General features: G+C 49.6%; 1 protein-coding gene and 3 long non-coding RNA genes across 7 annotated transcripts; 1 reads left to right on the top strand and 3 right to left on the bottom strand.

The window, feature by feature from the left end:
* On the top strand, positions 1-12,974 carry RFLNA (refilin A). Its single transcript, XM_040080955.1, has 3 exons — positions 1-369; positions 9,051-9,160; positions 10,840-12,974. Exons 1-3 carry the CDS (start codon positions 1-3, stop codon positions 11,171-11,173), a joined length of 813 nt encoding a protein of 270 aa, XP_039936889.1. The 3' UTR covers positions 11,174-12,974.
* Positions 1,697-6,224, bottom strand: LOC120760542 (uncharacterized). The gene is made up of 3 exons (XR_005703392.1): positions 6,112-6,224; positions 3,891-4,041; positions 1,697-1,774 (listed from the first exon to the last, which is right to left on the bottom strand). It is a non-coding gene; the product is annotated as an uncharacterized LOC120760542 (long non-coding RNA).
* On the bottom strand, positions 8,903-12,754 carry LOC120760541 (uncharacterized). The gene is made up of 3 exons (XR_005703391.1): positions 12,544-12,754; positions 12,185-12,359; positions 8,903-11,584 (listed from the first exon to the last, which is right to left on the bottom strand). It is a non-coding gene; the product is annotated as an uncharacterized LOC120760541 (long non-coding RNA).
* LOC120760540 (uncharacterized) lies at positions 12,911-24,714 on the bottom strand. Of its 4 annotated transcripts, XR_005703390.1 has the most exons (5): positions 24,231-24,714; positions 22,458-22,620; positions 18,135-21,664; positions 17,732-17,838; positions 14,558-17,061 (listed from the first exon to the last, which is right to left on the bottom strand). It is a non-coding gene; the product is annotated as an uncharacterized LOC120760540 (long non-coding RNA). The 4 variants fall into 4 exon arrangements; XR_005703388.1 differs by lacking the exon at positions 14,558-17,061 and adding an exon at positions 12,911-13,815 and having other exon boundaries at positions 18,135-22,620; XR_005703387.1 differs by having other exon boundaries at positions 18,135-22,620.
* Positions 24,715-26,267: the final 1,553 nt, after the last annotated feature.

Here is a 26,267-nt window from a genome sequence, read left to right as displayed (position 1 = left end):
ATGCTGGCGCTGCCCCGCGCAGCAGCGGGCTCCGGCAGGCTGGTAGCGGCGGTCGGGACTCAAGAGGGGTCCCCCGGGCTCCCTTCCCCTTCCCTCCCTCCGCGGCGGGCGGCGCTGGAGGATTTTCTCCCGCCGCGGCCCCCTCGCTGTCCCCCAGACATGGTAGGTCACCTCCAGCTGCAAGGGATGGACGAGAGCCTGAAGGAGAAGAGCCGGGAAGGCTTGCTGGACAGTCCGGACTCGGGGCTGCCCCCCAGCCCCAGTCCCCCCTTCTACTCCCTGTCGCCCGGTGAGGGCCGAGCAGGGGGCAGCGGCGGTGCGGACCCCCCGGCCCCGGGCCACCGGCGAGAGGCCAAGGACGGCAAAGTGGTAAGAGCCAAACCCGGGCACCGGGCTCTGTCCCCTCCGGGCCCCGCGGGGGAAAGGCTGGCCGAGCCCCGGAGCGGGGGGCAGGCAGGAGGGTGCCTGTGGCCACGGCCTGGGCACCCCTGGGCTGAGTTCCCCCCGCAGTGCCCCTCGCCGGCCGGGGGCACTCCGGGCTGCCCGTGGCGGCTGCAGTTCGGTGTTGGCAGCTCCGCTGCCGTGCCAGGCAGGGCTTGGCCCAGTGCCGGGCAGGGTTTTTGGATACACTCACAGAGTGTTGGCAGTTTGACTGGGTGAACTCTTAATAACGGTGTGGGAGTGAAACCCAAGTCTGAACTAAGCTCCCCTACCCACCTTTGGAACAGAAAGTTGTTTCTCAGTGACACTGCTCTGCCTGGTAGGTGCAGGTCGGAGCTGCATCCATCCGGACCGAGGCAGGGGCGTCTGGCTCCCAGCCATCATTACGCCCTGGCATCCCACATCTGGTTTGTGAGGAGCGTGGAGCCACGTTTGCTGGAGCCCCGGCTGAAAGAAAGACAAAAGTGCCCTTTAGCTGGGGCAGGGTTAGGGATGTGTGTCCGGGGAGCTGCTGCGGGACAGGGTCTGGGAAGGGCTGTGTGCCGCTGCCCTTTGCTGGAGCGGGGTTTTGTGGCATGAGCCTGTGTGAAAGGTTTGTCCGCAGGCAGCCGAGTGGAGCCGGAGGTAGTGGTTTGTCAGCTCAGACAGCTGGCAGAACACTGCAGGTCTCGGTCAGCCTGATGCAGCGCCAGTGAAGCGGTTGAATGTGGAGTAGGATTTGGGTAAATTTATGATGACTGTTATTTTGCTTTATTTGTTTATTTCTATCCCTGAGCTATAAAACCTGTTTTAAAAACAAAACGTTCAGAGCAATGGTGGTGGAGGTTTTTAAAGGATGATGAAAGTTCTCCCCCGGGGGTCTTTAAAGTTTTTTTTTAAACATGTATAAAAGATGTTTGTAGGTGTATTCAACACGGTTAATTGGCTTCTATATGGAATGAAAACTGCAGCACAGATCTTTCCATGAGAAAAATGTATCTACCTATGGTTTTGTGACAATCCAAAGACTTCTTTCCCACAGAGACATTTTGCAGTGACTCCTCACACCCTCGTGCACTTTCTCAAGTTCTAAGGCCTTTTGAGCATATTTCTGAAAACTGCCTTTTACTTCTGAACATGCCAAAACCTTCCCCATGAACAATGACTCCTCACAGTGGAGAGGGTGTGAGGTGTTATTATGAAAGTCAAATCTCCAAACCTGCTAACGCTGCAGTTCCTAATAAGGAGCCTTACCTGCAGATGCCTGGGCGTGTGTGCCACCTCGATGGGAGTGTTTATGTACAAAGTTACCCACACACCTCTCATTTGGCAGGATCAGGCTGTTGCTGTGTGTCTGTAAAATAAAATGGGGAAGGAAGGTGAGTAAAGGCTGCTGGACCAAAAACCAGCAGGGGTGGAGGTGTCTGCAAATCTCCGTAATGGGGATATGACAGTCTCCATTCCAGTCATATGGCAGTTGGCCACCACACCATCCAAGAAAGTCTTCAGATATCGAAGAAGAAAGAACATGAGAAAATTTATTAATTTCAGTTCATGGGCTGTTAGGACTGAGAATTTTAGTGCTTGACTCCTATGGGGAAAAAACTTATTCCTGTTATCTGTGTAAGGTGAAATTAAGTTTTTCAATTGTTTTGATCATTAATAAACATTTTAGACACTTCAGAAAAGCTCACACTGTGGATGTTTCCAAATTCTGTATCACATTGCAAGGGTAACCCTGGGCTCGTGCATAGAATATGGGTTCCATACATTGGGAATGTTTGGAATTCTGTGCTCTTTGCAGGTACAGAAGGCTGCAGGGATCCAAATGCTGAAGCCAGTTGGACTGTATTATTTGGAATGGTGCTGGGCTCTGCTCTTTAACTCTGTTTTTGGTTCACTGCAAAATAATTAAGTAAATAGGAATTTTCATTCTATTTGACTACAGAGAGTTTTACTTCCTCTTATTTCCACTGTGCAAATACTGTACTTGCAGCTGATATTAAAGCAGGAAAAATATGGAGAGCATTGCTTGCTTCATACTTCTAAATTGCAGTGTCTAATTAGCCTTAATTTTGCCGTTTTACAAGGGCTTGCTGATCTGTGAGCAGTTACGCAACCCATGAATTTGCTTCTGTTTAAGTCTGTTCCTCTGCTGTTCACCAGAGCATGCAGAATTGGCAAATCAATAATTGCAGCTATTTGCACACCAAGAAATGCTGTTTTTAATCGCCTGTTATATTAGTGTTTGTTTTGCTTATAAACGTGACAGAGCCAGGAACACAACCTGCACTCTTTGTGTTGGAATACTATAAAACCATATATAAGCTCAGGCACCAACAGCCAGGGCTCTAGTATAGTACAGTTACAGTAAATTGCTGTCAGGTGAAGGAAACAACATTCCAGATCTGAGTGAAATATTCCATACTATTCTTTGCTGCAGAACTCTCAAACCACCAAGTCTGAACCCAGTTGCATTCTTCTGCAGTCAGCTATTTTGCTCCAACTTCACAAATATGTTACAAAATTTTTCTGCTTTAGGACAGCCCTTCTCAGGCAGACTAAGAGGAGATTGCATGCCCTTATCGAAGACTTTCTTGTGTGTAAAATCTGTGCTCTCCCTGCTCTGTGTTATTAACTGTGACTCTGAAAAAGTAAACTCTCTGCTATTTAATAAGCACAACTTTGTTTCAAAGACAATGCACCATTTATTCACATTTAACCAGCCAATTTGGGAACAGCTTTGGGATCCAAGAAAATATGAAAGGCAATTTAGGGCAAGAGTCATAAATACCACAAGTTCAACACCATTTAGGGACTTTTTTTTTTCCCCCCTTCATTTTACTTGTAGTGCAGGATAAATTGGCTTTTATTTCTTCAAATAAAGTCCATGTAGGGAATTTGTCAAGTGTTTTGTGCTTAAGTGCAAATATCCTAAGGAAAATAGAAGGTGACTTTTACCTAGTTCTGCCTTTTAAATCTGAAACATTATTAAATTGATTCTTATGACTTGGGTTACTGAATTCTCTAGACTGTGTCTGTAAAGCTGGGTCAAAAGGAACAGAAGTACAACAAAATAAATCCCTAATAATTTGTACAAAGAAGCAGTTGCTGAAAGCGTGGGGAATGAAATTACTTCAAAGTACCCATATCTGCTTAGCGTTCTCCCCGTTGTTCTTGCCCTGGGATACAGATTTAGTCTAGAAGAACTGCTTGTGAACTGTGCTGAAATAAGTGCTTTGCATTCATCACACTCCTAACTCACATTCATCTGCAGAACTATCCATCGTCCCTTCATGAAGCAGGAAATTTTATGTTCCATCCCAACAGTGAAAGGAGCTTTTGCCATTTCAGTGAGTTCCTTTTACTTTGTAAGTATTTGTGCACTCAACCTGCCCCAGTGAGCACTGACTTCTGTGCGACTGTATCCCAGAGAATCAGCTGTAGGGATGGAGGGAATTGCTACTTACATTCAGCAGCAAGAATGATTCACAATCACTCTTGGGTGGTGGGAGAAGATTCCAGCTTCATCTCAAGTATGGAGAAGGAGACCTTGGCACAGCCTTCACAGACAACAACAGGGTCCCAACAGTGTGGTCCAAGTCAGCATTTGTGCCAACCCTGTTGGATTAATGGCTGATATTAAAAACAAAAAAACCCCAGAAAACCCAGAACATCTCTTCCTGACATGCAGCATTTTGAAGACCCTTTAGGTCACAGAGCCAGCATCTCATCCTGCGCTGGAAGTGCTTCAGGAGTGGGGCAGTGTCTTATAGGGACTGGGTGGGGAACATGGCCATCAAAGGCTTTCCATATGTAATTTCTATACCTGCCAACACCTACAGTGAAAGCACATGTGAGAGGGAGGCCCAGCACCCCAACCTGAGCCAGCCTGCAGCCCTCACACGGGGCAGGGGATGTGACTCCCAAGGCCATGTGGGTCCCAGCAGCTCTGGGCAAGCCCCAGGCTGGTGCAGGGAGCAAGGCACCCATCTGGCACCACAGCAGGGTTTGCCTCAGGGCTTGTTGGCAGCCTGGCATCCTGACCCACTTCTGAGCCACTCCCCCAGGGCTGGATCCTGCAGGAATTCCCCCAGCTTCAGTTCCATGCCTGTGGAACTCTCCTCCTCTCCTGGCTAAGGCTAATCTCATGTGGCTGTTCCCTGTCCCTCAGCCCCATCCATTTCTGTATGTGCACCCACTCCTCTTCCTCCTTGGTGAAGGACAGGAAATGGCTCTGGGCCTCACTTGATCTGCCTCACCTGACCTGACAGATATCCCTTCTGGGCAGATCAGAAACAGGCATCAGGATCTCATCATCTGCTCTGAAAAGTGTGGCTGTGATGAAAGACATTGAGGGTGATGTCTCCTAGCTGTTGAATTTCCATTGTGTCCCTACATAACCCTGTGACAATAAGCAAAGCAGCACACATTTCCCACTTGAAATAAAAGAGGGAGATAAGCAGGAAGGATGTAATTCTTTGAAATAATAAAGCCCTGCTTTCTACCTGAGGTTTGCATTTACTGTTATCACCTCCCACTATAATCTCATCCGGCTCTACTATAAATTACTCGTAATGTGCAATACGTGCAGATATTGGGAAAATAAATGGTCTGTTAAACAAATATTGCTTATCTTCTAGAGCGGAGAATGTAGATGTGTGTCAAATAACTCAGCCAGATCTTTCATTGTAGCTGTAAATAACAGCTGAGTAAAGTGACATTTTCATGGACCTGACATGTTACCATAGTGGGAAAATGTGGTGAGAGATTTGCTTATGCCCTAGTTAAGTTAGGAGCTGGGAATTTGGGAAGCTGTATCCTGTTTGTAGCTCTGACACTTGGAAAGCTGTTTCCCCTTACAGCCCCAAGGGATCTAATGCCACATCTTGGTGCCTTCCATATAATGACCATAGCAAAAGGAGTCAGTCAGTTCTGGTTCTTTGTGCTCTCTGGGGAAAGGTTTTGAGGGTTTATTTATTTCAAGTCACGTTAATTTCCTTTCCTTTTCCTTGCTTTGCTGCATGGAATTTGGCAGCTAAAGAACAGTCAATGCTGTTGTTGAGCTGTAGATTGAATTCCGTTCAGCAACCAATTTTATCTGTGTTTATCTATCTGCTACTAGCAAAAAGCAGAGTTTCGCTGCCCAGGCCGTTACATGCCTGAAAGGCATCAGAGCTAAGGCAGAGGGAAAAATGCAGCCAAACAAGAAAGCTCTTCAGCCTTTTAACAGTACTGTAACTCTTTGCTGGTTGACACAAATTATGTACTGGAAAAGAAATAAAAATAATAGCTTGTTTACTGCCTAATATTCACCTTGGATCGAGTTGTAAACATGGGAGTCACTTTTTTGATATCTCCGGTATCTTTCATTTTGTCTTCTCGACCTTCCTTGCCTACCAGACTTCTTCTGTCCCTAAAAATGTCAGGGTTGTGGTGTCTTTTGTGAAGCTGCATCTGGTAAGTACCAGCACAGCTCCAGTTACTGGGGACAGATGAAATCAGGTCCCCACTGCAGTGTTCAGCACAGCAACCCTTGGATAGACAGATCTCAACTATGGATCACTCGTGGACAGCCTGGTCTGAAGTGATGTTGGCTTCCCCTCTTCACCATCAGTGACCCCCAGGAGTGTGCAGCAAGCTCTGCTCCCTGCCAGACTATCCGTAGTGCAGGATAATACAGACACCTACCTCATTTGTGGAGTGTCTGGAGATCACCAAGTGATTGCTAGAAACGAGCCAGGGATCCTGATTTTCTCAAGGGAGCTCAACAGTCCAGTGCTCCTCTTCTTTCCACCATTCCTATGAAGAAGGAAAAAGAATTGAGTCATTATTTTTTTAACCCAACTTTTTTTTTTTTTTTTTTTTTTTTTTTTTTTTTTTCTTTTTTCTTTCCCCTTAAAGCAGATTGGAAGGAGTTGGTGTCAAACTCTTGCCAAAAAGCCAGCTTTTGACATGTGCCAAACATATAACATTTCAGCCCCAAATACAAATCTTTTGGAAAGCTCATATCCCATGTTCCTTGCTTCCCAGCTCCAGGTGACTTGCAGGAGCCAACATTTCAGAACATCACTGGAGGGAAAACAAAATGTCACCTGAAGTGCCTTTCAGTGGCTGCTGTGTGAAACCTGTGGATGCTGTTTAGTGACCCCTTCACGCTGTGCAAGCAAATCAGTTACTGTTTGGTGAGCAGCCTGCAGGGTCTTAGAGATCTCTATTTTTAGGCTGAGCTTTCTAAGTTACATCTTCCATGTGCAGACTTCAGGTTACTTCAAGGTTTCTGACCTGCAGCAGCTCACAGAAGAGAGGTCTGAGTCTGTAATGATCACGACAGGCAGTAGAAATCCTGGCTTTGGCCTGCCAATGTTCACAGTTGTTCCAGCTTTCTAAACTGAGCCAAGCCTGCAGGTCTGAAGTTGGTGCTCATCTACAGCACATGAAATGCCTTTTGCCACGCTTCCCTGGCCAGAGCAAGGTTAACTGTAACCCCAGTGGAGATAGTCTCATCACCACCCTACGAAGAACTAACCTGGAGAGCACTTAATCCTGCTCTCACCAAGTTCAGCGGCAAATTTTTGACTCTGATTGATGTCGATCATGCGTGCCAGCACCTCCGTTCCTCTGCGCACACTGGTGTTGTTCCTGCAGCTTGTTCTCGTTTCCTGTTCCCTGCTGTGGGACTTGTGCTTTCCACGGACGGCGATTGCCGCCGTGCCCGTGCTCTGACCGAGCAGCACCCCCGGTGCTCAGCGGGCTGGGGAGGCTTTTCCCATGCACACTCTGGGGGCCAGATGCCCCAGGAAAGACTTTGTAACATTTCCCGCATCCCAGGGATGTTTGGAGCACGCTTAGTGTCAGCATTTGTTAGGAAGAAGTGTGAAGGCTTGTTTGCCTGGAAGCACTTCTTTGAAACTGCTCCTTTAAAGGAGGGACACGTCTCCCCGGCCTTGTTTCCTTCACCAGTTCGAGCAATCTGCATCCCTCTGCAGGTGAACCCCCAAAGGGCAGCCTGCCTGCTGTTCACAAAGCTCATGAGCATGTGCAAATGGTGTTTGACTCCTGCACCCTAATGAACCTCTTCTTATGCACAAAAATGTCTTTAGAAAGAGCTCTGGCCAAGTGCAGACTGCTGCAAGCAGGACATCTGTACCCTTGTGAACTGAGGCTTGTCTGATGTAAACAATTCACATTTCAGAAGCAAAGAGCTTTATTTACGACCAAAAAGGCTGCCCTTGCCCTCCCCTGTCAAGAGTGTTGAAAGCAATTCAGGAATGAACTTTGCCTTTTGGCCAGTGTTTGCTAGGGAGGGTGAACATATATATTTTTTTTCTTTTTTTCCCCCCATAACTATGCAGATAGTGTTCTGGCAATGGAACTGAAATATTTAGTCAAAAAGAGGGGTTGGCCACTACTTTATAGTGCAGCTTTACACAGTTGTAAAGTGCAGGGATATTTCAGCATGGAAAGAAGAAACAGCTTTGTGGCTTTGGGATGCAGAATTGAAGGGCTTGGCAAATTCGGATGGAGCAGTGACATTTTTTGCCTTAGCCTGAGGCAGAAGGCCCAGACCAGTGGAGGAAAGCAGACCTCAGCTAGTCATCTACAGACCCTGCAGAGAGCCTGCCAGCCACCTCCTTTAAAGAGATCCTGTGTCCCTGTGCGTCATAAATATCTGCTGACAGAAAAATAGTGGCTGAGACTGAAACCTGCAGTGACATTTTTCCAGGAGGGCAGGATTAGGCCGAATTAGCTGCTGGGTTTGGTCCAGGCACCAGACACAGGATCCCCATATGTGGGAGCTGGTGTTCAGGAGCACTGCAGTGTAGAGAAGTGAGATTAGTCATTTCTGTGGTGGGCAGAGGAGCCTAGGCTGGCCTGTGACAATTTGTCAGAGTGAGTAAGTTCACGGTGCAGTTAGTCTTAAAAATCCAGTTTTTGGTATGATGAATTGGAGCTTCTCCATTCATTATAAAGTCCTGGCTTGCAACTGGCTTCCTGCATTGCAGAGGCCACAAGGTGCCCCAGTGTCTCACCCCACCCTCATTTTTATGGTCAACAAGAATGTCCTTTGGAGCACAAGAACCATTTTTGGCACAGAGGCTTTGGGAACAGCAAGTCTATCACTTCCTCTGCTGGATTGCTGCAAGGGATACATGACTTTATGTACATATTTATATGTGTATCTATAAAAATACATGCACGTCTCACTTCAGTAGACCTACGTCCTCCAAGTCAGCAGCCTTAGGCCCTGTCGCTGTGTTAGGTCAGACGTGGAGCACTTCTCCATGCTGTCACATTTTGAGTGTTTCTAAGACTTGTTAATTCCTAGCAGTAAAGGCAATATCAGGGCTAAAGGAAACTCAAAAACAATTGCAATTCCTATGAGAAACAAGAAAGGAAGAAGGAAAGGCAAGGTTAAATTTCAACAAACAGGTACTGCAGCATGAAGTGACAGAGATGTGGGCACAGTCACGTACCTGGGAGGTGTGCTGGGGCAGAGGCAGGTGTTGGTAGGTGAGGACAGTCCAGGTGTTGTGTTAGGCTGCTCAGCTGCCAGTCATAGCACGTTATGAACTGCGCCAGCCCCATCGGTTGTGTCCCAACACTTGCTGTGCTCTCCTTCCCTGCAGATGCCTTATCTCCTCCTGAACCCGTCCACGCCAGAGATAAGGCCTCGAATGTACCCGGTGTTTTTTGGAGAAAGCATTGAGGTCAACCCTGAGCCCGTGCAGGAAATCAGGTACAGATGGGATTGGGTGGGTAGATGGGGATTTCTGTCTTTTTTCTGGTGCTTCTGCCAAAAATTAAAATGTGTTTACAAATGGGAGTCATGGTTATTTTGATGGAAAGGGAAGGACAGGTGGGAGGATAATTCCTGAATTAAAGCCATTGACAGCAGCACAGGCAGAGGGGAAGAGGCAGGAACTGGAGGGAGGTTTTAAAAGAAGGCAGCTTTCCTTGTAAGGCCAGCTAAAATCCAAGGCTATGAGAGAAAACCATTACCATCTGTGGGCTTGATGGCCTCCACCAAATAATCTGATGGTCTTCATACTGTTCCCAGATGACTTGTATCTTCAGAAGCAACACCCTTCTAATTGGCACCTGTTTCTGTTCGCTCTTGCCACAGAGAAACCAACATTAGACAGCCCACAGACACTGAATGAGCTCCTCCATGTGAGGAGATGGTCCCTCAAGCCACTGATGGAGATGCTCTGCCCTCCTGTGGGGCTGTGGCCGATGGATAGATGTTGGTCTTTGCTCTTCCTTTGCTCTCTTGCTGATGTTGAATGTACCCTGCAAACAGCAGGGAGCACTTACACACAGCTTGGGGCAGGGGCAGTGGGAGGACTGTAAACCCCTTCAACCTATGCAAAAGTCTCTCTGGAAAGGTACCCCAGTAAATCTCTGCTGGCCGGGGAACTGCCAGCGGGCATGTTTTTGTGGTGATTACATCGGAGTCTTGTTTTATGTGTGCTGAATGACTTGCTTACACCCTAGCTGTGCAAAATACATTACAGCAGCTCAGATTACACGCGGTGCACAATCAGTCAGCCCCCCTCTGGGTGGAGGTAATGACAAGCACACACCCAGCTTTTAATCTTTTTTACGTGGAGCTGCACATTCCTTGGCTGCTGATTGCTGGAGGAGCGTTTGGGGAGCGGGGAAAACCAGTGGAAGTCCTGCTGTTCCTCATGGCTAGGGATTCCAGAAGAAGCCCTTTTTTTTGGCCTGGTGTCCGCACATCCCTCCTGGATGACTGCAGAAAAAAAGGCAGAGCTGTGACATCCTACCTTTTGTGGTTCTTCATCTGTTGGTAGTTCAGGTGGCCAATTCCTTTGAGACCAGTGGCTTGTGCGTTGGGCAGCCGTAGCCCACAATATCCCTTTGCTTTACCTGCTCCTTCAGCATTGTTTGGATTTTTTGTAGGCTCCAACAAGCAACCTCACCCTTCATCTCCCACAACTCAGATTTTAGCTGGTTTGGGCATTTTTGTGCAATGTTGGCAAGGTGGCATAAGGAAAAAAGACAACCTTGACATCTTGACAGGTCCATTACAGGGTGTTTGTCTGCCTGCAGTGTAGCTCTCAGGGCTGAGCTGAGGCCCCAGTGGGACCCATGGAGAAAACCAGAGGAAGAAGAACATTGCTTGGAGCCTGTGCAGCCAGGAGTGTTCTGCCCTGGTGTGACTACATTGCAAAAATGCTGGGATGGATTCACAGCAAGGTGGGGTTCCAGCACGATTCCCCAGCAGGACAGAGTCCTCTTGGCTTTGGGTTGTAGAGTTGGCATCTGCCCCAGCGTCTGTGCAGTAAGAGCTTGGTAAACGCTGCCAGCTTCAAAGGGCTAGAGAAGATTCTTGCCTGTCTCGCCTCCTTTGCTGCCTGAGCTGTGCTCCTGATACCTTGTTGTCCTCTGCAGGTGCAATTCCGAGGTGAAGTACGACTCGGAGAAGCACTATCGGGATGACATCTTCTACGGCCCCATCCCCACCGTCACCACCTACAGCGAGACCATCATCGCTGCTCCCAACTGCACCTGGCGGAACTACAAGTCCCAGCTGATCTTCGAGCCCCGCCAGAAGCCGGTGAGGTTTCAGAGCACGACCATCATTTTCCCTAAGCGTGCCAAGAACATTTACCGGACCACCCTCAACTACAGCTTGGGTTGTGCCAAGCGCTGGTTCGCTTCCAGCGTGCAGCTGGAACTCTGCGAGGAAACCAACCCGTGCGTCGTGTACGGCGAGACCCTCTGATCCGCCCCGCCGCTGGCAGCCGCGCCACCCCCGGGAGGCCAGCGCCTCCGCCGGGGCTCTGCCTGGGCCTTGCTCGGTGACAGCTGAATATTCATGGCTGGAGAACAGCTCTCGGAGGCTGAACTGGCTGGGAGGAGGCTTGCAGGGCACACAGGATGGTTTTGATCAGTGAGAGGCTGGCTTGTATTTTGCGACGTTCCTGACATTCATGATCTGGATTTTATTTTTGGGTTTTTTTGGTTTGGTTTTTTTTTTTTTTCCCCGAGCATGTCTATTTTTGGCTTGTGTTTAGATGAAATCAAGATGACAAAGGACCCTGTTACCCGTAGCAGAATGATGCCTTATGAGCTCTGTAGGTCTTGTCTAGCACATAAGTGAGAGTCACTGTGAGCTTCAGAGCTATTTTGGTCCCTGCAAAGGGAAGACCAACTGCAGAGTCAGCGTCTGGTCAGCCCAGCACACACCAGATCTCTTTCAGAGCTGAACTGCAGAGGAGGTGGTTATTTGTACCAGTGCATCACAGCTTGCTCCAACAGCTCATCTGAGTGAGAGCTGCTCTATTACAGCACTGCAGTCACCCCACTTCCTGAGAGGAGTGGAGACTGTCATCCCAAGAAAAAGAGGATTTAAACAGGTCTCCCAGCTCTTGCTAGCAGCTGGATGTTTGTGTACCATAGCAAGGCACAGCACAACCAGGAGATGGGAGAAAGGCCTGCTCTGATGCACAGACACATCTTCTGTGAGCCCAGGCAGGAGCACGCAGGGAGACTGAGGAGAACGAACAGCTGAAGGGCTAGTTTCTAAAAGTGACTGAAAGATTAAGGAGCCCAGTGCCCTTTTATCAAAAATATTGTCAGATCAAGTGTGCCGTGCTGTTCACTGCCTCTAACACCTAATTTAAGGGATCTGTATGCACTCACAGCCCTTCTGAGTTTCAGGGTGTGGCTGTGTTGCAGAGAGGAGTGTAAAGCAGGAAGATGCTTCTTTGAAGCCAGGGCAGGGTTAACTCACCCTCTCGACAGTTCCCATATTTGTGGCAAGGGCAGCTTTTCCGCCTGTAGAGGAGCAGCCAAACTTCCTCAGTGTAGAGCTTGAAGGATTGAAGAGCCCAAATGCATCCAGGTTTTCCTTAATCAGCCAGGCTGTAGCACTAAAACCAGGCACTTCACAAACAGCTGAACTGTCTCTGCAAAAAGGAACAAGTGAGAAGGAGTCAGTGCAGCCATCCTGAGGTAAAACATTCCCCACTCACGGATCCCATCTCCTGGTATATCTTCACTTCGGTCTCTTGCTGAAAATCTGCAAGAGCCTGGATTCCCACAAACATATAACTTTTGAAAATAGCACGGAATTGTCTCCAAAAATCTTACCAAGAATTTTTGCATGCTGGTCAGACTTAGAAATAACCACACAGCTCCGGAAATTAATTTCCAGCTTTCTCTCTTCTAAACTTTCCATTTTGTTCCTGACTTGCTGTGAGTCTGATGGAGTTATTTCAGAGCACAGCTGAGCAGCCAAGTCAGAAAGCCTACTAACAATGTCAACAAGACGTAGCTGATTGCCCAGAACAGTTGACGCACAAACCCACTGAGATTAAAAAAAAAAAAAAAAAAAATCTGAAAAACTTGAAAAAAATAATAAAATTAGTGACATATAAAGATACTTTTTCCATCAGTTTCAAAGAGCAGTTGGTAAATGTGACCAGAACTGTGACCTTTATGAAACAGAGTTCTCTTGTTTAAAATGTAGCACGGTTTTTTCCACCAGAGGTAAATATAAAGTCTTTAAATCCCAACTTCAATCCTGACAGCTGAAGCATCGTTAGTGCTGAAAGATGTGTGTTATGGCAGTGCTGAACTCTGCCTCTCTCCTGGGAGTTAGGACTTGGGTAGGAAGAAACCTCTCAAAGGATTTCCGAGGCTTCCACCTACTGTTGAATTCTTTACAGCAGCACAAACAAGGATTATATTTGTTGTTGGTCAGATTCTGCTGTCACTGTCTGTCAGCATCAAAGCTTGGAAAAGCAGCATCTGCTTCCAAAGGGATTATTATGCTTGAAGCAGCCCTTCTCCCCAGGGCTCCAGCCAACAGGAGAGCTGGCTTAGGCAGCAGGGCGTTGGCGCTCGGGTGAACGCGGTCCCGGCGCGGTGAGGTTGGTGATGCACTTACTTGCCAGTTCATCTTGAGGTCTGTCCTGTTGGCCACATGCTGCTGAGCGAGCCTTGGGAGCAGGGGAAATACCCCTCTGCCTTCCTGGGGACACGAGGAGGCTCTGGAGGGCTCGGTGCCTGCGTGCCAAGGGGAGGGTTTCCAGGCTGACAGCGGTGTAATCCAGGTCCAACAGCAAGGCCAGTGCTCACACCCAGGAGATCCCTGCACGATGACAGACGGAGTGGACTGATGGAGACAGGCTGACTTCAGAGCTGAGGGGGTGCCGGACTCTCCCTGTTCTGACCACACATCAGGCTTTGCTGCTTTTTAACAGCTGGATTGTTCCCCTGCTTCGAGCACAGAGCCGCTGTTCTTGATCATGCTGGTCTTTGAGCGGGACAGGTTTTCCCCAGAAAAATCCCTTTCATCGTAACTGGCTGCAGGTTTCTGCCCACTCTGTCCGCTCTTATTTCTGTTTCCTAAATAATCAGCTGCAACAGTAAAAGAGAATTCAAGGCAAGCCAAAAAAAACCCCGTAGTGCGCAAAATACAAATCCAGCAGAGAGACTGAACCTCAACCTGGACTTCCACCACACAGGGAGAGGGGCTGCTGAGGCAAAGTCTCACAGGTGGATGTGACCCCGGGAGGGTGCAGGGGAGGGCTGCATCCTTGGCACTGGAGGGTCCCACACGCCCAGCCCAGGCCTCTTTGAAGCTTCATGCTTTGTTTTCTCTGCAAACACACTAGAAGTGACCTAACATGCTCCTGCTCCTTGGAGTTGAAGCAGCTTTTCTGGTCTTGCCATGTTAGGGAATAAAGAAGATAGGAAGCAGCTTGGGTTTCTAGGCTGCTGAACACATTTTGGGCTGTGTAGCCACGGTGGCTGTTGTGGGACTATCACCCTGGACCACATCCACTGGGACATTGCCAAGTGCCTGAGATCTGGAGAAATTTTTGAAAAATCCCTTCTTATATGGTATCTCCCATGGGGCCGTCACAAGCTGCTTTTCTTCTCAGCAAAAGCTGGCATTGGAAAGGAACTTTGTTTTTCCTGAGGTGAAGGAAACCACGGAGGGACAAGTCTTCACCCTTGCCTGGCACACATCCCAACCTGCCTGTCCACTCTGTCCCTGCTGCTGGGTTAGGCAGTGGTAGAAAAGCCAAAGTTCATCTTACTCATGACTGGGAAAAGTGATGGCTTTTTTTGTTTTGCTTAAACACCAGAAACTGAATTGTGTTTTTGTGCTGCCAATGAATAATCGCTCTGGGCAGCCAAGAAGTGCCTTGGGCCATACCTGTAGTGTGTTTGTACACCTAAAAGGAACAATGAGTCCCACTAGGGAGGTACTTCTCTTTTAAATGGAGTGTTGTTGATCTCAGCCAACACATCTTTTTTCCTGTGTATCTTCTCAAAGACACAAATGATAAATTTAGACCATGGAAAGATGAGTTTCCTTCAACAGCTGGGACTGTGGCTACACTTTTTCTCCCCAGGATCCTGATGTGCAGGCATGTTGCCCACAGCTCTGCCAGCCTGATGGGTAAAGTCAGACACTGCCCTTATCTATTTTTGGCAGGGGGAGGATTGTTTTTTTCAATATGGGAAGTCCCTATCTCAAAGATGGGGCTCTCCCTCCCCTTCATCCCTATGATCCTTTCGCCCTGAAATGCAACAGAGCATGCTCATGTCTGGTCTGCCTGCATTGCTGTCATTGCATTTGGGGCCAATAAGATGACACCCTAACCAAATATTGAACTTTCAGAAGCTGTGGAATACGTTGCACAAACTGCAGAGAACAGTTCTGACCAAAAGTTTACTGCTTGTCTTTCTTTTTTGCCTTTTTTTTTTTTTTTTTTTTTTTTTCCTTCCTAAGCCAGCTCTACTTTCCTCAATGTGAAATACAGACAGATTTGCACCCTGGGTGCACACTTTCTGGGACTGATGAAATGGTGTTTGGGTGTTGATAGCAGTGTTTGAGTGAGCTGCTGGTCAGAGAAGTGAATGCTGTTTACTATTTATGTTGAGTGTGTCTTTAAAAAAAATGGGAAAGGTCACCAGAAGGCTAATGAGCAAAAAAGACTTTGTAGAGCAAACTGAAGACTAAAGACTGCCGTGAGTCTGACATGGAGGTGAATGGTTCTGTGTGTGAACACTGTGAGCTAGGATATTTAGCCATTGTGGTTTTAACCTGCCTCTTCCCCTGTAGCAGAAGGTATCTTTGCCTTTTTTAGAGCTGAAACAAAATCAGATCCATCCTCTGTCACAGTCCTTCAGTCCTGCCGAAGTCTGTGAGCATCAGCATCCCCCAGGCTCACAGAGGCACTCTCTGTGTGTATCCATCAAGCATGCAGAGCTGCGCCTCTGTGCAGATGGGGGAATGTTTTATAGGGGATGATGGATCTTCTTGTGGGATATTCAGATTTTTATTGCCAGATAAAGTCTGCTCCCTGAAGGATCACCTGATCACTCACAAATTGATCTGTTCTGAACATCCCCCCTAAAGCTCTATAACCATTGGATTTTATAAGTCTTGGGAGGCACTAATTCTTTTTCAGATACTGTAATTGCCATCAAAATGAGCAAAGTATCCTATCATGTGAATTGTGACCTGCGGATGGGATTGAAAGGTGTCTGAAGGTTAGAGAAGGAAGAAGAGAACTTAAAAGTGGTGGAAATGCATTAGGATGTGTCATATTTTTATTTTTGTAAGTCTGATTCTCTAAATGCTTGTAAAGTACTTTACTGTTGTATATGTGGTGATGCAGTAGCTCACGATATCCTTTTATTTTTGTATATTCCTTCCTCCACCATAATCCCTTTCTGTTCAACTCATAGAGAGTAATTTAAGGAGACAAAATTTATATACTGTAATAAAATGCTCAAACCCTCATGCTGATGTATGCAGAGTTTCCTTCCTATTCCATACCCCTTTACTTGATGCCTAATGCCCTTTTTCCCTCCAGAGGGAACATTTCTGGTGTGCCCATTCCTTTCTGTGGATTTCAGCTCCCGTGGATGGGTGGCTGTGGCACAGTCAGTCAGTGCTGTGATGTGCAAACCCTGCTCTGCATGCCCAGGGAAAGCTGAGGAGGAGCTCTCAGAGGCAGTTTTACCTTGCAGGATTTCCCTGGTTGTCAGTTTCACCATTTCTTCGCTCTAAAGGTTCCCTCTTCACCTTAACCTTGCTCTACCCAGCTATGAAGCCGTGGTGTTGGATCTAGATAGTTCCTCTCCCAGCTTTTCCATGGCCTTCAAGGGCTGGAAGAGGCCACACAATGCTTATTTCATATCCAGGTGTCCACATTCTAGTGCACTATTGGGTTCCCTCCTGTGTCCTGGCTTCCCAGATCACAGTGGATGAGCTGCTCTGGGGCTAAAACCCTGCCTGGCCATGAAGTGCATTTTAAAGCCACTGCTGTGAATGCCTCAGGCTCACCCGCCAGCCGCTAGCAGAGCGCTCCTTTGTCTTCCAAGACCCAAGATGTCTGCAGGGAGAATCTGACACTAATCCTTATGGAAAAATCATTGGATTTATAGGGATGAAGTCAATGGGCTTGGATGAAAACAGCTGTAAAACTCTTAAGGAATGGAAAGGAGAAGCGAAGCCATGTTATGCAAGAAGCTTGCTTCAGCTGCAGGGTAAGTGTCCGTGTCCTCATCCCAAGCTTTTGGACACAAATCTCGGCTGAGCTGCTTCTGGGATGAAGGATGGGAGACAAGCTCATGGCTAAGAACCTGAGGAAACACAACAGCATGGAGAAGGCGGGGGTTGTGCAGGCCGGGCGAGTTCAGTGCCTGACACCCAAATGCCAGATGAAGGACACGTGCATCTACTCCTGCTATTTAAATAAAACCATAAAATGTGAATGCTGTCCAGTGAAGATTCCTGAGGTGGCAGCTAAATCCTCAGCAGCAAAAGCAGTGTTAGATGCAGGATATGTGTTTTGGCAAGTGTGCTCAGATGAGCTAACCCCTAAGCTAGTGGCTTTTACTGTGCTAGTTGGATGTTGTAAATTTAAGCAGATGATGCTTGGTATTAGTTTTGCTCCTGGGATATTTCAGAGAGTAATTGCACATATCTCAGAGGGATTACAAGGTGCTGAAGTTATAATGGATGGACTTTGAATTTAAACTAGATGCCTTTAGGAACAGAAGGAAAGGTTTAGGCTGGTTTTACAGACAGCAAGAATGCTGGATATAAAATGCCAAAAGCCTCACCTAAAAGAATTTGCTGATTATGGGCAGCTACAAATTAAATTATAATAAAACTCCACATGGCTGGGATCCCTATTCCACTCAACAAAGCAGAGCTGTAAGGAAACAATAGACGCCTTCATATCAAATTTCATTCCATAGCTATTTACAGTTAACAAACAATGGAAAGGTTTGCCAGAGAGAGCCTTACCTGATCCTGGAGCAGTAAAAACGTCCCCCTGCTGCAAAACCATCAGTGCAAGACCTTGGGCTGGGTCTTTGCTCTCCATCAGCAGATGGCAATGTCACAGTCTGGACCTGCAGAAGTGTCTTTGTAAGTTCTAGGCAATGCCAAGCAGCTGGAGGTTCTATTGTCCTCAAAAATGTCCTGAATCTCTTGCAATGTGAAGGAATCACCAGAAGCATGCCTGGAGTGATGGCCACCTATAGGAACTGTCTCCCCTGGCATAGGACATTGAACTGTCACTTAACCCCTCTCTGTGGGGAGACTGGAACGGGAGACTGTCACAGCAGATACCTCTCTGTGCCTGGAGCTGACCCTGTGGCTTCTCTACTATCTCCCCCAGAAACCATCCCAGGACGACTGAACCCACCTGGGATGTTTTAGACGCAGCTCTGCAACCTCCTCGTGTCCTGTGTCGCAGGTTCAGTGCCTCAGGGGGCACCTTGGCTTCAGCAGTTGAGCCCCCAGGATGGCTGCGTGGGGCCTCTGGATGCTTGGCATTGGTGGCAGGATGGTGACTTCCAGGGCTGGCACTGCCAGCTGCCCTCAGCAGCGTCTGCCCAGCCCTGGGATGTGGATCCAGTGCTGGTTTCCATCACATTGCTTGTGGGAGCAATCCCCACTGCAGATGCAGCCCCTGCAAAACTCCACAGCCTGGCAGGAACGTGGCTTGGCCACCGCACTGCCCTTCCCCAGCTCAGCTCCCAAATCCCCTGCTCTGGTGACACTGGACCTGCCCCAGGGCCGTGCATCTTCTGCCAAAGCACTGAGGCTCCTCCTGGCAACAAGCCCAGTCACAGCAGGGAAATTAATGCAGGAATGGCTTGTTCTCAAGTAGGATAAAGGGTCCTGGAATTGCTTTTTTGGGGTGTAAGGAGGGAGTTTTATGAGCTCTATTTTCTGCTTCTAATAATGATATTGGATCTAAATAGTTCCACGCCTTGGAGTCCACGGCAGATGGGGAGTTCACATCTAGGAGGATGAAAATGCTCATCCTGCCAAGCCTTTGATTCTCATCGTATCCTTCCTACCCTACAAACAGGCGGACAGCACATTTCTAGCATAAAAATATCCTCCTCTCCAGCTAACCACCTCCAGATTCCCTTCCCGAGCCTGTTCTGAGCCTGGTGATTAGACATTTCTATATACATAAACATTCAGATCATCTCCCCAAGGTTCTTCCTGTCTCACAAGCAAATCCTGAGACCAAGCAGATATTTGCAGCTCCTTGAAATACAAATGGGCTCCTTCCAAGGTGACTGCTGTGGTTGGGGCTCTCCATGCACCGCCCCGGGGCTCCTGGCTGCACCCTCCCACCACAGGACACCAAAATCTCCTTCTCTGGAGACCAAACTGCTCCAGAGAGTTGGTCTCCACTGCGTGGCTGCTGCTGATGGTGCCGAGGGACTGAGTAGACTGGGAAACATTTTGGGCTGGGATGCAGCATGGGAGTGCCTGGGCATAGGCACACCTGCAGAGGGAGGCTGCAAAACCACACCAAAACCCACTCAGAGCAGGGCAGGAGCGAACAACAGATGCACACGCGCGTGCAAACCGCTTTCTCTTTGATGGAGGACTATAGAAACATTTCCTTCCCCTGGGGCCTTGCAGTGAAATAACCTGATTATTCACTAACCAGCCAGAATCATCAATCCCTCGTTTATCATTATCAACATAAATAATAAGGGCAAGAGAGGAGCGCACCAGCAATAAACTAGTTATAGATGTAGCGTTGAAATCTGCCCATATCCTTTAAATATGCCCCACTCACTGATAGCAGACAGGGATCCAGACTCCGCCTGATTCCTGAGCGTTGGATTACAAAGGACACAAGCCAACACTCGGCGCTATGCGAGTGAAAGTCCATTTGGCGCTTGCGTGGGCGGCCAGCTAGGAAATGGCAGCAAATTTAAAAAAAACCCCCACATTTGTCTTGCTGACAAATGCCTCCAGGAAATAAAAGCCTTTGTATTCTTCTTTGACCTCTTCCACTCGCAGATGGGTTTTGCTGTGCTTCCGACAGTGATTTTTTTTTTTTAGCGCCTGCACTTCCAGAATATTCATTTTATCTGCTGACGAGCACGGCTCGGAGAGGCCACGATGCACAGCATGTTTTGAGCCTGCTGTGGCCAAGTAGGATGGTCCTGGAGGGGCAGGGCTGGGGTTTTTACTTCAAGTCCAGCTGCTAATGAGGCATTTCGGGATGGCAGCGTCTCTTGGAGCATCCTTGGCTGGTTGAGCACCGGCTTTACCCTGAGATACACATTGACCCAGAGGAGAGAGCACCCAGCGCCACGCAGGCTCCTCAGTATCTGGGACAGGAGCTGAGTGTCCTTCCCGCTCTAGTCTGAGCCCGTTTTCCAAGTGGACCGAAGGTGGAGTGGAGCAGGGAATGGGGGAGCAGCCTTTGAGGCTCAGGGTGCTTTGCTCAGCAGAGCTCTGCCCTGAACCCTGCAGATGAGGCCCTTTCCGAGTCCCCCGGGACTTGTTCTGGCAGCACCAGCCCCGTGAGCGAGCCTGGCCGTGGCTGAGCCACTCTGTTAATGAGCCACGTGTTCCAAAGGCCTCCAGGCTTGGCACGGGCCGGCAGGGACCCTCTGGAGCCCGGCTCTGCTAATGGGCAGCCCAGCTCAGCGCTTTCTGGGAAGGTTTCCTTTGCCCTCCCCCTGCCACTCACTTCGCTCCTCCAAGGGTCTCTCCTCTACGTGCGCTCCGAAAGAAACGGGGAGGGAAATCACAGTGTGTTTAAACACTGCCTAATGGTGAAAAATAACATCTGGAGAACAGCCTTGACCTTCGCAGAGAGTCCTCCACCTCCACATCTCCCAGCAGGGAACAGATCCAGAAGGAACCCGTCAGCTCAGCACGGGCACCAGCTCTCCCTCTGGGTGCCATTGGCTTGGGGACAGCTGCCACTGGCCAGGGGACAGCAGGTGCCCAAGAGCCCTGGAGAAGTGGGAGGCTGGCTAAAGCCACACTCGCTGCTGGGAGATTTTAGAGAGTAAGGGAAGCTCAGCAAGGGGTGACTCTGCCCATGCCCGTGCCTCCCACACTGACCCGTCTCCCCCATTCCCCCAGGAAACGGGCACAGGAGGAACCTGCTTCATTGCAGCCTGTTTCCACAGAGGTTCTTCCAGCCAGCATTAACACACTCTGCTTTACTTTCCAGCATAGCCCGGGGCAGAAAACAACATCTGAACCTAATAAAAAGGCTGCGTCCCCCTCAAAGAGACCCAAGAGCAACCTCTCCTATTTGGTTTCTCCTTCACCAGTGGATGGAGGAGGCAGCTCCAGCTCAGGGGTTCTGGCTGGGCTGGGGGGAAGCAGAGTGTTCTGGCAGCCCATGGAGACTGGTAGCTTCAAAATGAGTCCAGTGGGGTGGAGTTTGATGGGTTTCAGTGCTAAGGAGCCAGTTGTGAGTTCTCACTGGGTATAAGGGCTTGTTCTTCTCTTGGACAGCCTGGCACTCCTTTTCAGTTCCAAAACCATGAAAGCCAGAGATGGCTCTAAGCCAAGGCCCAGGATTAACATTCCCATGGGGTGAAGCTCTGCTTTGGTCCAGCTGGAATGCAGATCCAAACCTGGCACCCATCTTTAGGCACACACCTTCCAGGTTCCTCATCTCTGACCTCTGGCAGCTGCTTTGCTTTCTGGAAAGGGCTCAGGACAAAACAGCAGCAGAAAATACTCCAGGGTCCTGGGCAGAGCTGGATCAGGATTTCACAGCTGAAGTCTGGACTTCTACAAACAAACACCCGAGCCAATGGAGTCCAAACCTCTTCAGAATCCGTGTTTCACTGGAGCTGATTCGGGGCCCATCAGGCCACACCTGCTGACAGCTGTGCAGAGCAGCTCCAGGAACACGTTGGGTTAGGATGGAGTGTCTTCGACAGCAACCCCCTGGATGATGGTGCTGCTGTGTTATTGACTCTTCGTGAAGCCTCCCCTTCCTCCTGTGCCATTGGAGGCAGGAGAAGAACCCCCAGAAGCTCCTGGCGCTGTCCCTCTCCCACAGGCACAACATTTTCTAACCTGCAGCCTTATGGAACAACTGCCCCTAGGTGAGAGCTCAGAACAACCTCCCCAGGGCTCCTGCTGGCTCCATGAGTCACCTCAGCATCTGCTCAGCAGCGCTGGGGCTGCCATGGCAATTAATAATGACTAATCTAGATGCACCATCGTTAGCATGGCCAGCGTGGTCAGCATCTCCTCTGCCCTGACTTACCTCAGCAAATACTGCAACAGTTTTCTCCAAGCTGAACATGCATTTAGTCATCAAAGAGATTGCAAATGACTAATAAATATGAAAATAAGTCAGGGAGCAGCAAAAATTTCTGGACCAAGATCAGTCTTTACTGACAACTGCTGCTTTTCCTAAGCAAAAGTACCCTGCAGAGTTTAAAACAGCATCTGACTTCAAAGCAGACAGCTCTCCAGATGGAGCTCACCACCCCTGCAACACCCTGTGCTTCGTCAGGTTCCCTGCACTTACAGAGGGACAGCGGGATTATTTCCAAAGAAGGGAAACACAGCAGCCTCTTCCAACCCAGGCACTGGGAGCGGTCTGTGACCGATGCACTCACTCCCCACGATGCTGGTGGAGAAACTGATCTCTGGGCTGGCCTCCCAGCACCACGGGCGGCCCCTTCTGCCTGGTCTCCTTTTACAAGGGCCAACGAGAGGGAAGGCTCACCTGTCAGCTGCGTCTGCAGCTGAGATGAACGCCGTCCGTCCTCGGTGGGATCCGGACACCCCCCGGACTGGAAAGCGGGATCCAGAAAGCGCTGTGTTTGCAGCACAAGGATTTCACCTTTCAGCTCTGTTTTGGCAGATTTCCAGTTCAGGACAGGCAGGTGCTGTGAATTTCACAGGGGTGGCTTTGGTCACTGGTGCCACCAGGGAAGGGACCTGCAGCCCGGCCGGGTCTGGCAATGCCCCATGCACTGGTGGCTGCCCAGGCTTCACCTCCCCAGACCCCCCTGCATCTCTGTTAGGGGATTTCTCCACAGCTGGAGAACCGTGCACCCACGGATTTCAGTTCAGGGGGATTTCTGCAGAGCTGGTTGGTTTGTTGGTTTGTTTGCCTGTGCTGCAGGCCCCCAGCTCATCTGAGCACTTGCCCTTCAGCAACGCCAACACCAATCTCAAATCACTCCAGATACAACTGCTCCAACCTCCTGTCTATGACCAGTGATTTATTACCACTCCACTGCCTGGAGTCCTGACAAATCCTTTTTGGTAACTGCAGGAGGCCAAAAAATGAGAGGATAAACAAACCTAACAATTAATTCAGCTGTTACTCACACATGCACGTAGTGACACTCATTCCCAAGTCTCTTATGAACCCAGTTCTCCCCAGATGACACAGAAGCCAGGCAGAGCTCATTCTGGACACCTCTCCCTCTGCCCAGCACCCTCCAGGGTCCTAGAGCTGATAAGAGCCAGGCATCCCACCAAAAGCTGCTCTATTTCCCTTCCAAGTTACCCACCAGCCTAGCCCGTCTCATCTCCTGCCAAGATCAGCTCTTTAGCCCTCTGCATCATTATCACAGAGCATATATAATTTCATGGCAAATCACAAGAACTGATGAATGGCTATTTGGATTGCAATTGTCAGGAGAGTATAAAATGCTTCCTGCTGTACAGAGCCCAGGAACAGCCTCTGCCCAAAAGCTCAGCTGGGGAGCCCCTGCTCTGCTGGGGCTGGTGTGCGAGGGCTGTGGGCCACCATCGTGGGAGCACACAGGGCTGGGTGCTGCCAGCACAGAGGAGTGGTATTTTGGTGTGATTTGTACCCTTTTAAAAAAAAAAAAAAAAAAAAAAAAAATCCTATACCACAGCTGCATCCCACTCCCCTCCATCACCTGCAGCCCCGGGACGGTGCTGGTGCCCAAGGCAGAGTCCTGGGGTGCACAACAAGGACAGCCTCCACCTCGTGCCCTTTTCTCCCCGCTCTTGTCACTCAACCTGGCCTAGCTAAAAGAAAAAACAAACCAAACCCATTTTCCTGCTACAATTATTTCCAAAAGAAAAAAATCTCTAATCCATTATAAACACCAATTTGTCACCAGAGGGTCACAATGCTCCTGGTCCTTCTCAGTCTGTCCAGGGCAAAGGTATCAGGGGCATCTTTAATCTTCCCTTCCCCTCAAAAACTCCTGTCTGCCACTTAAAATACAAGTGAGCGTGCATTGCTCACATCTTTTTATTGCTGGTTTTCAAAGCCATCTGCTTTTGTCCCATTTCATTTTCATCTCTTTATGCAAGAGCCTTGCAAGTAGGCCTAAAGTTCCCCATCATTAAATTCTAAGTGTTGGCCTTGAATTAAGAGCTTTCCACCTTCTCTTTCTTCAGCATCAGTGTGAATTATTGACTAGGGAGACGTCTGTCAGCCCTTGTCAGCATTTAAACCCTGATGTGAGAGGTTGAACAGCCCAGCTCCTGTTTGTACTGGTTATTAACTTACCCTAATTGCCTTCAGAGTGGCAAAAGCCTTTCCGTGAAGGTTTTTCAACAAAATCACTGGTCTCGAGAGATCTTTAGGCTGATTTTTAAGAGCCAGCAGGATCCGCCTGCTGCATCGCCATGGCAGCTGGCTGCTGGAGGAGCACACGGACCGGAGGAGGCAGGTTTGGTCAGTGGGGGTACGTACTTGGAGAGATTTCAGACGGTGTCTCAGCAATCCAGATGATCCAGGGTGAATCCCAGCAGCACGGAGAAAGAAACCTCTTGGATATCCCTTGGGTAGACAAACCATTCAGGCAGTGCTGGCAGCAGGCAGGGATACACCCCGGCTGAAATGCTCCTTGCTGTGCTCAGGAAAACATCATTTGTGTAAAAATCCATTTGTGAGCCCCAGGAAAGGCAGCAGGCAGCCCTCACACCACCTGACAGCCACTCAATGGACAGAATTCCATACACTCATCAGTTAGTCCTCATGCACAGCCACCCCCCTCAGCTCAGTGACCCCCACTCATCGCTCCCCACCTCAATCACACCCTCCAGCAGTGGGGAGCGCTCCCCAGCCTATGGCATCGCTGTGGGAGGAGCACCTGGGGACTCCCAGCTGAAGGTAATTCCACCTCACGGCACAGGTGTTGGCAATAAAGCAATTTAGACCCACGAACAGATCCCAGGGCTTCTTAATTAGGTAGTCGCTCATCAGCCTCCCCCAAAATTTCCTACAGCCCCAGGTGAACGAGACAAGGGTGCTCACTGTGCCCTCGGTGCCCGCTGCCACCACCCCTCTGTCCCCTCAGGCCACCCCATCCCTGCCAGCACGGGGGTCCCTTATCCCCCCACCCCTCGCCTGCAGCCGCCTCAGCTGCCCCGGGAGCAGCTCGTCCTGCCCAGGCTCACACACAGCCACGGGCAGGAGCTGCCTTCTGCTGCCAAATAAGTTTTGGGTTGGGTTGGGTTGGTTGGTTTGCTTTTTTATTATTTAACCAGCAGGGCAGTGGTCGCCCACCGTCGCCCACCGCTCGCTGGCGGGCACGCCGAGCACAGTAACAGCGAACAAACCCGTCACCTTTAGCAGAACCCCCTCCCCTCTGGAGCAAGCTGTGGAATTATTTACACCTGGCGGTCCCTCCGCAGCAGCTGTGCACAGGCTGGGTACACACACACACACAGAGATTTTTTTTCCCCCTCCCAATACAGCTCGAGAGACAAATCGTCCAGTGGTTTTTTTGCGTTTGTACAAGTTACAAAGTTGGCAAGCGTTAAGTTTAAACTCGGGGTTTTGGAGTTGTTTAATGTGAGTTTCTCCCGGATTGGCAGCACGAGGAGCTGCTGTCAGACCCTGCCTGAGATTTTTGGGGTGCTCGGGGATGCCTCGGTGGGGAGAACGAGGGCCAGAGGGGGAAAACACCACAACCGACAGGAGCAGCAGCTCCTCCTTCCCCAAAACCACGCTCCCCTGAGCAGGTGAAGCGGGGCCATCCCTCTGCAGCCTCCCAGGTGCGGGGGGATCCCCACCGAGCTGCTGTGCGCACACACTGCCAGCTCATTGACGGGACACGAATTAATTAACCCGCACCACAACGAGGGGCTCAGAGCTCCCCAGTGGGAGCTGCTGCTGCCCCAGCGCTCTCCTCAAATCCCTCCATCCCTGTCCCCGCTGGCAGCTCCAGGAGGGGCTGGGGTGCGTGTGGGGAGACCCCGCAATGGGGACGCAGCAGCAGAGAGCGGCAAAACCAAGCCGTGCTGTGGCAAAATGCAGGGCTGAGATCTCAACAAGGGGGGCTCCCCAAGAGCAGGATCCCACTGGAGCAAAACCCACCTGGCCTGGCCTCAGCTGGTCTCCTGCATCCTGCGGCTGCTCCCCCAGCCTAGGGCAGGCGGGGTGGGGACACATGGCACAGCCAGGGCCGGAGCTCCTGCACAGCTGGCAACATCGGCACTGTTTTGGTGTTCCCCCATTGAGGAACAACGCCAAGGGATCCCACCGAGCTGGGGGTGAGGCTGCTGGAGCCCTGCAGCACCTCGGTGTCACCAGTGTCAG

This window comes from Hirundo rustica, chromosome 17 (genome assembly GCF_015227805.2).
Source record: "Hirundo rustica isolate bHirRus1 chromosome 17, bHirRus1.pri.v3, whole genome shotgun sequence".
Lineage (NCBI taxonomy): Eukaryota > Metazoa > Chordata > Aves > Passeriformes > Hirundinidae > Hirundo > Hirundo rustica.
This window is presented reverse-complemented; position numbering and strand designations above follow the sequence as displayed.

What these genes read in the sequence shown, in the direction of transcription:
- RFLNA (XM_040080955.1), top strand. Translation starts at nt 1, where the DNA reads ATGCTGGCGCTGCCCCGCGCAGCAGCGGGCTCCGGCAGGCTGGTAGCG. An exon ending in AGGCCAAGGACGGCAAAGTG is followed by an intron (nt 370 to 9,050) that starts GTAAGAGCCAAA and finishes CCTTCCCTGCAG; the next exon opens with ATGCCTTATCTCCTCCTGAA. An exon ending in GAGCCCGTGCAGGAAATCAG is followed by an intron (nt 9,161 to 10,839) that starts GTACAGATGGGA and finishes TGTCCTCTGCAG; the next exon opens with GTGCAATTCCGAGGTGAAGT.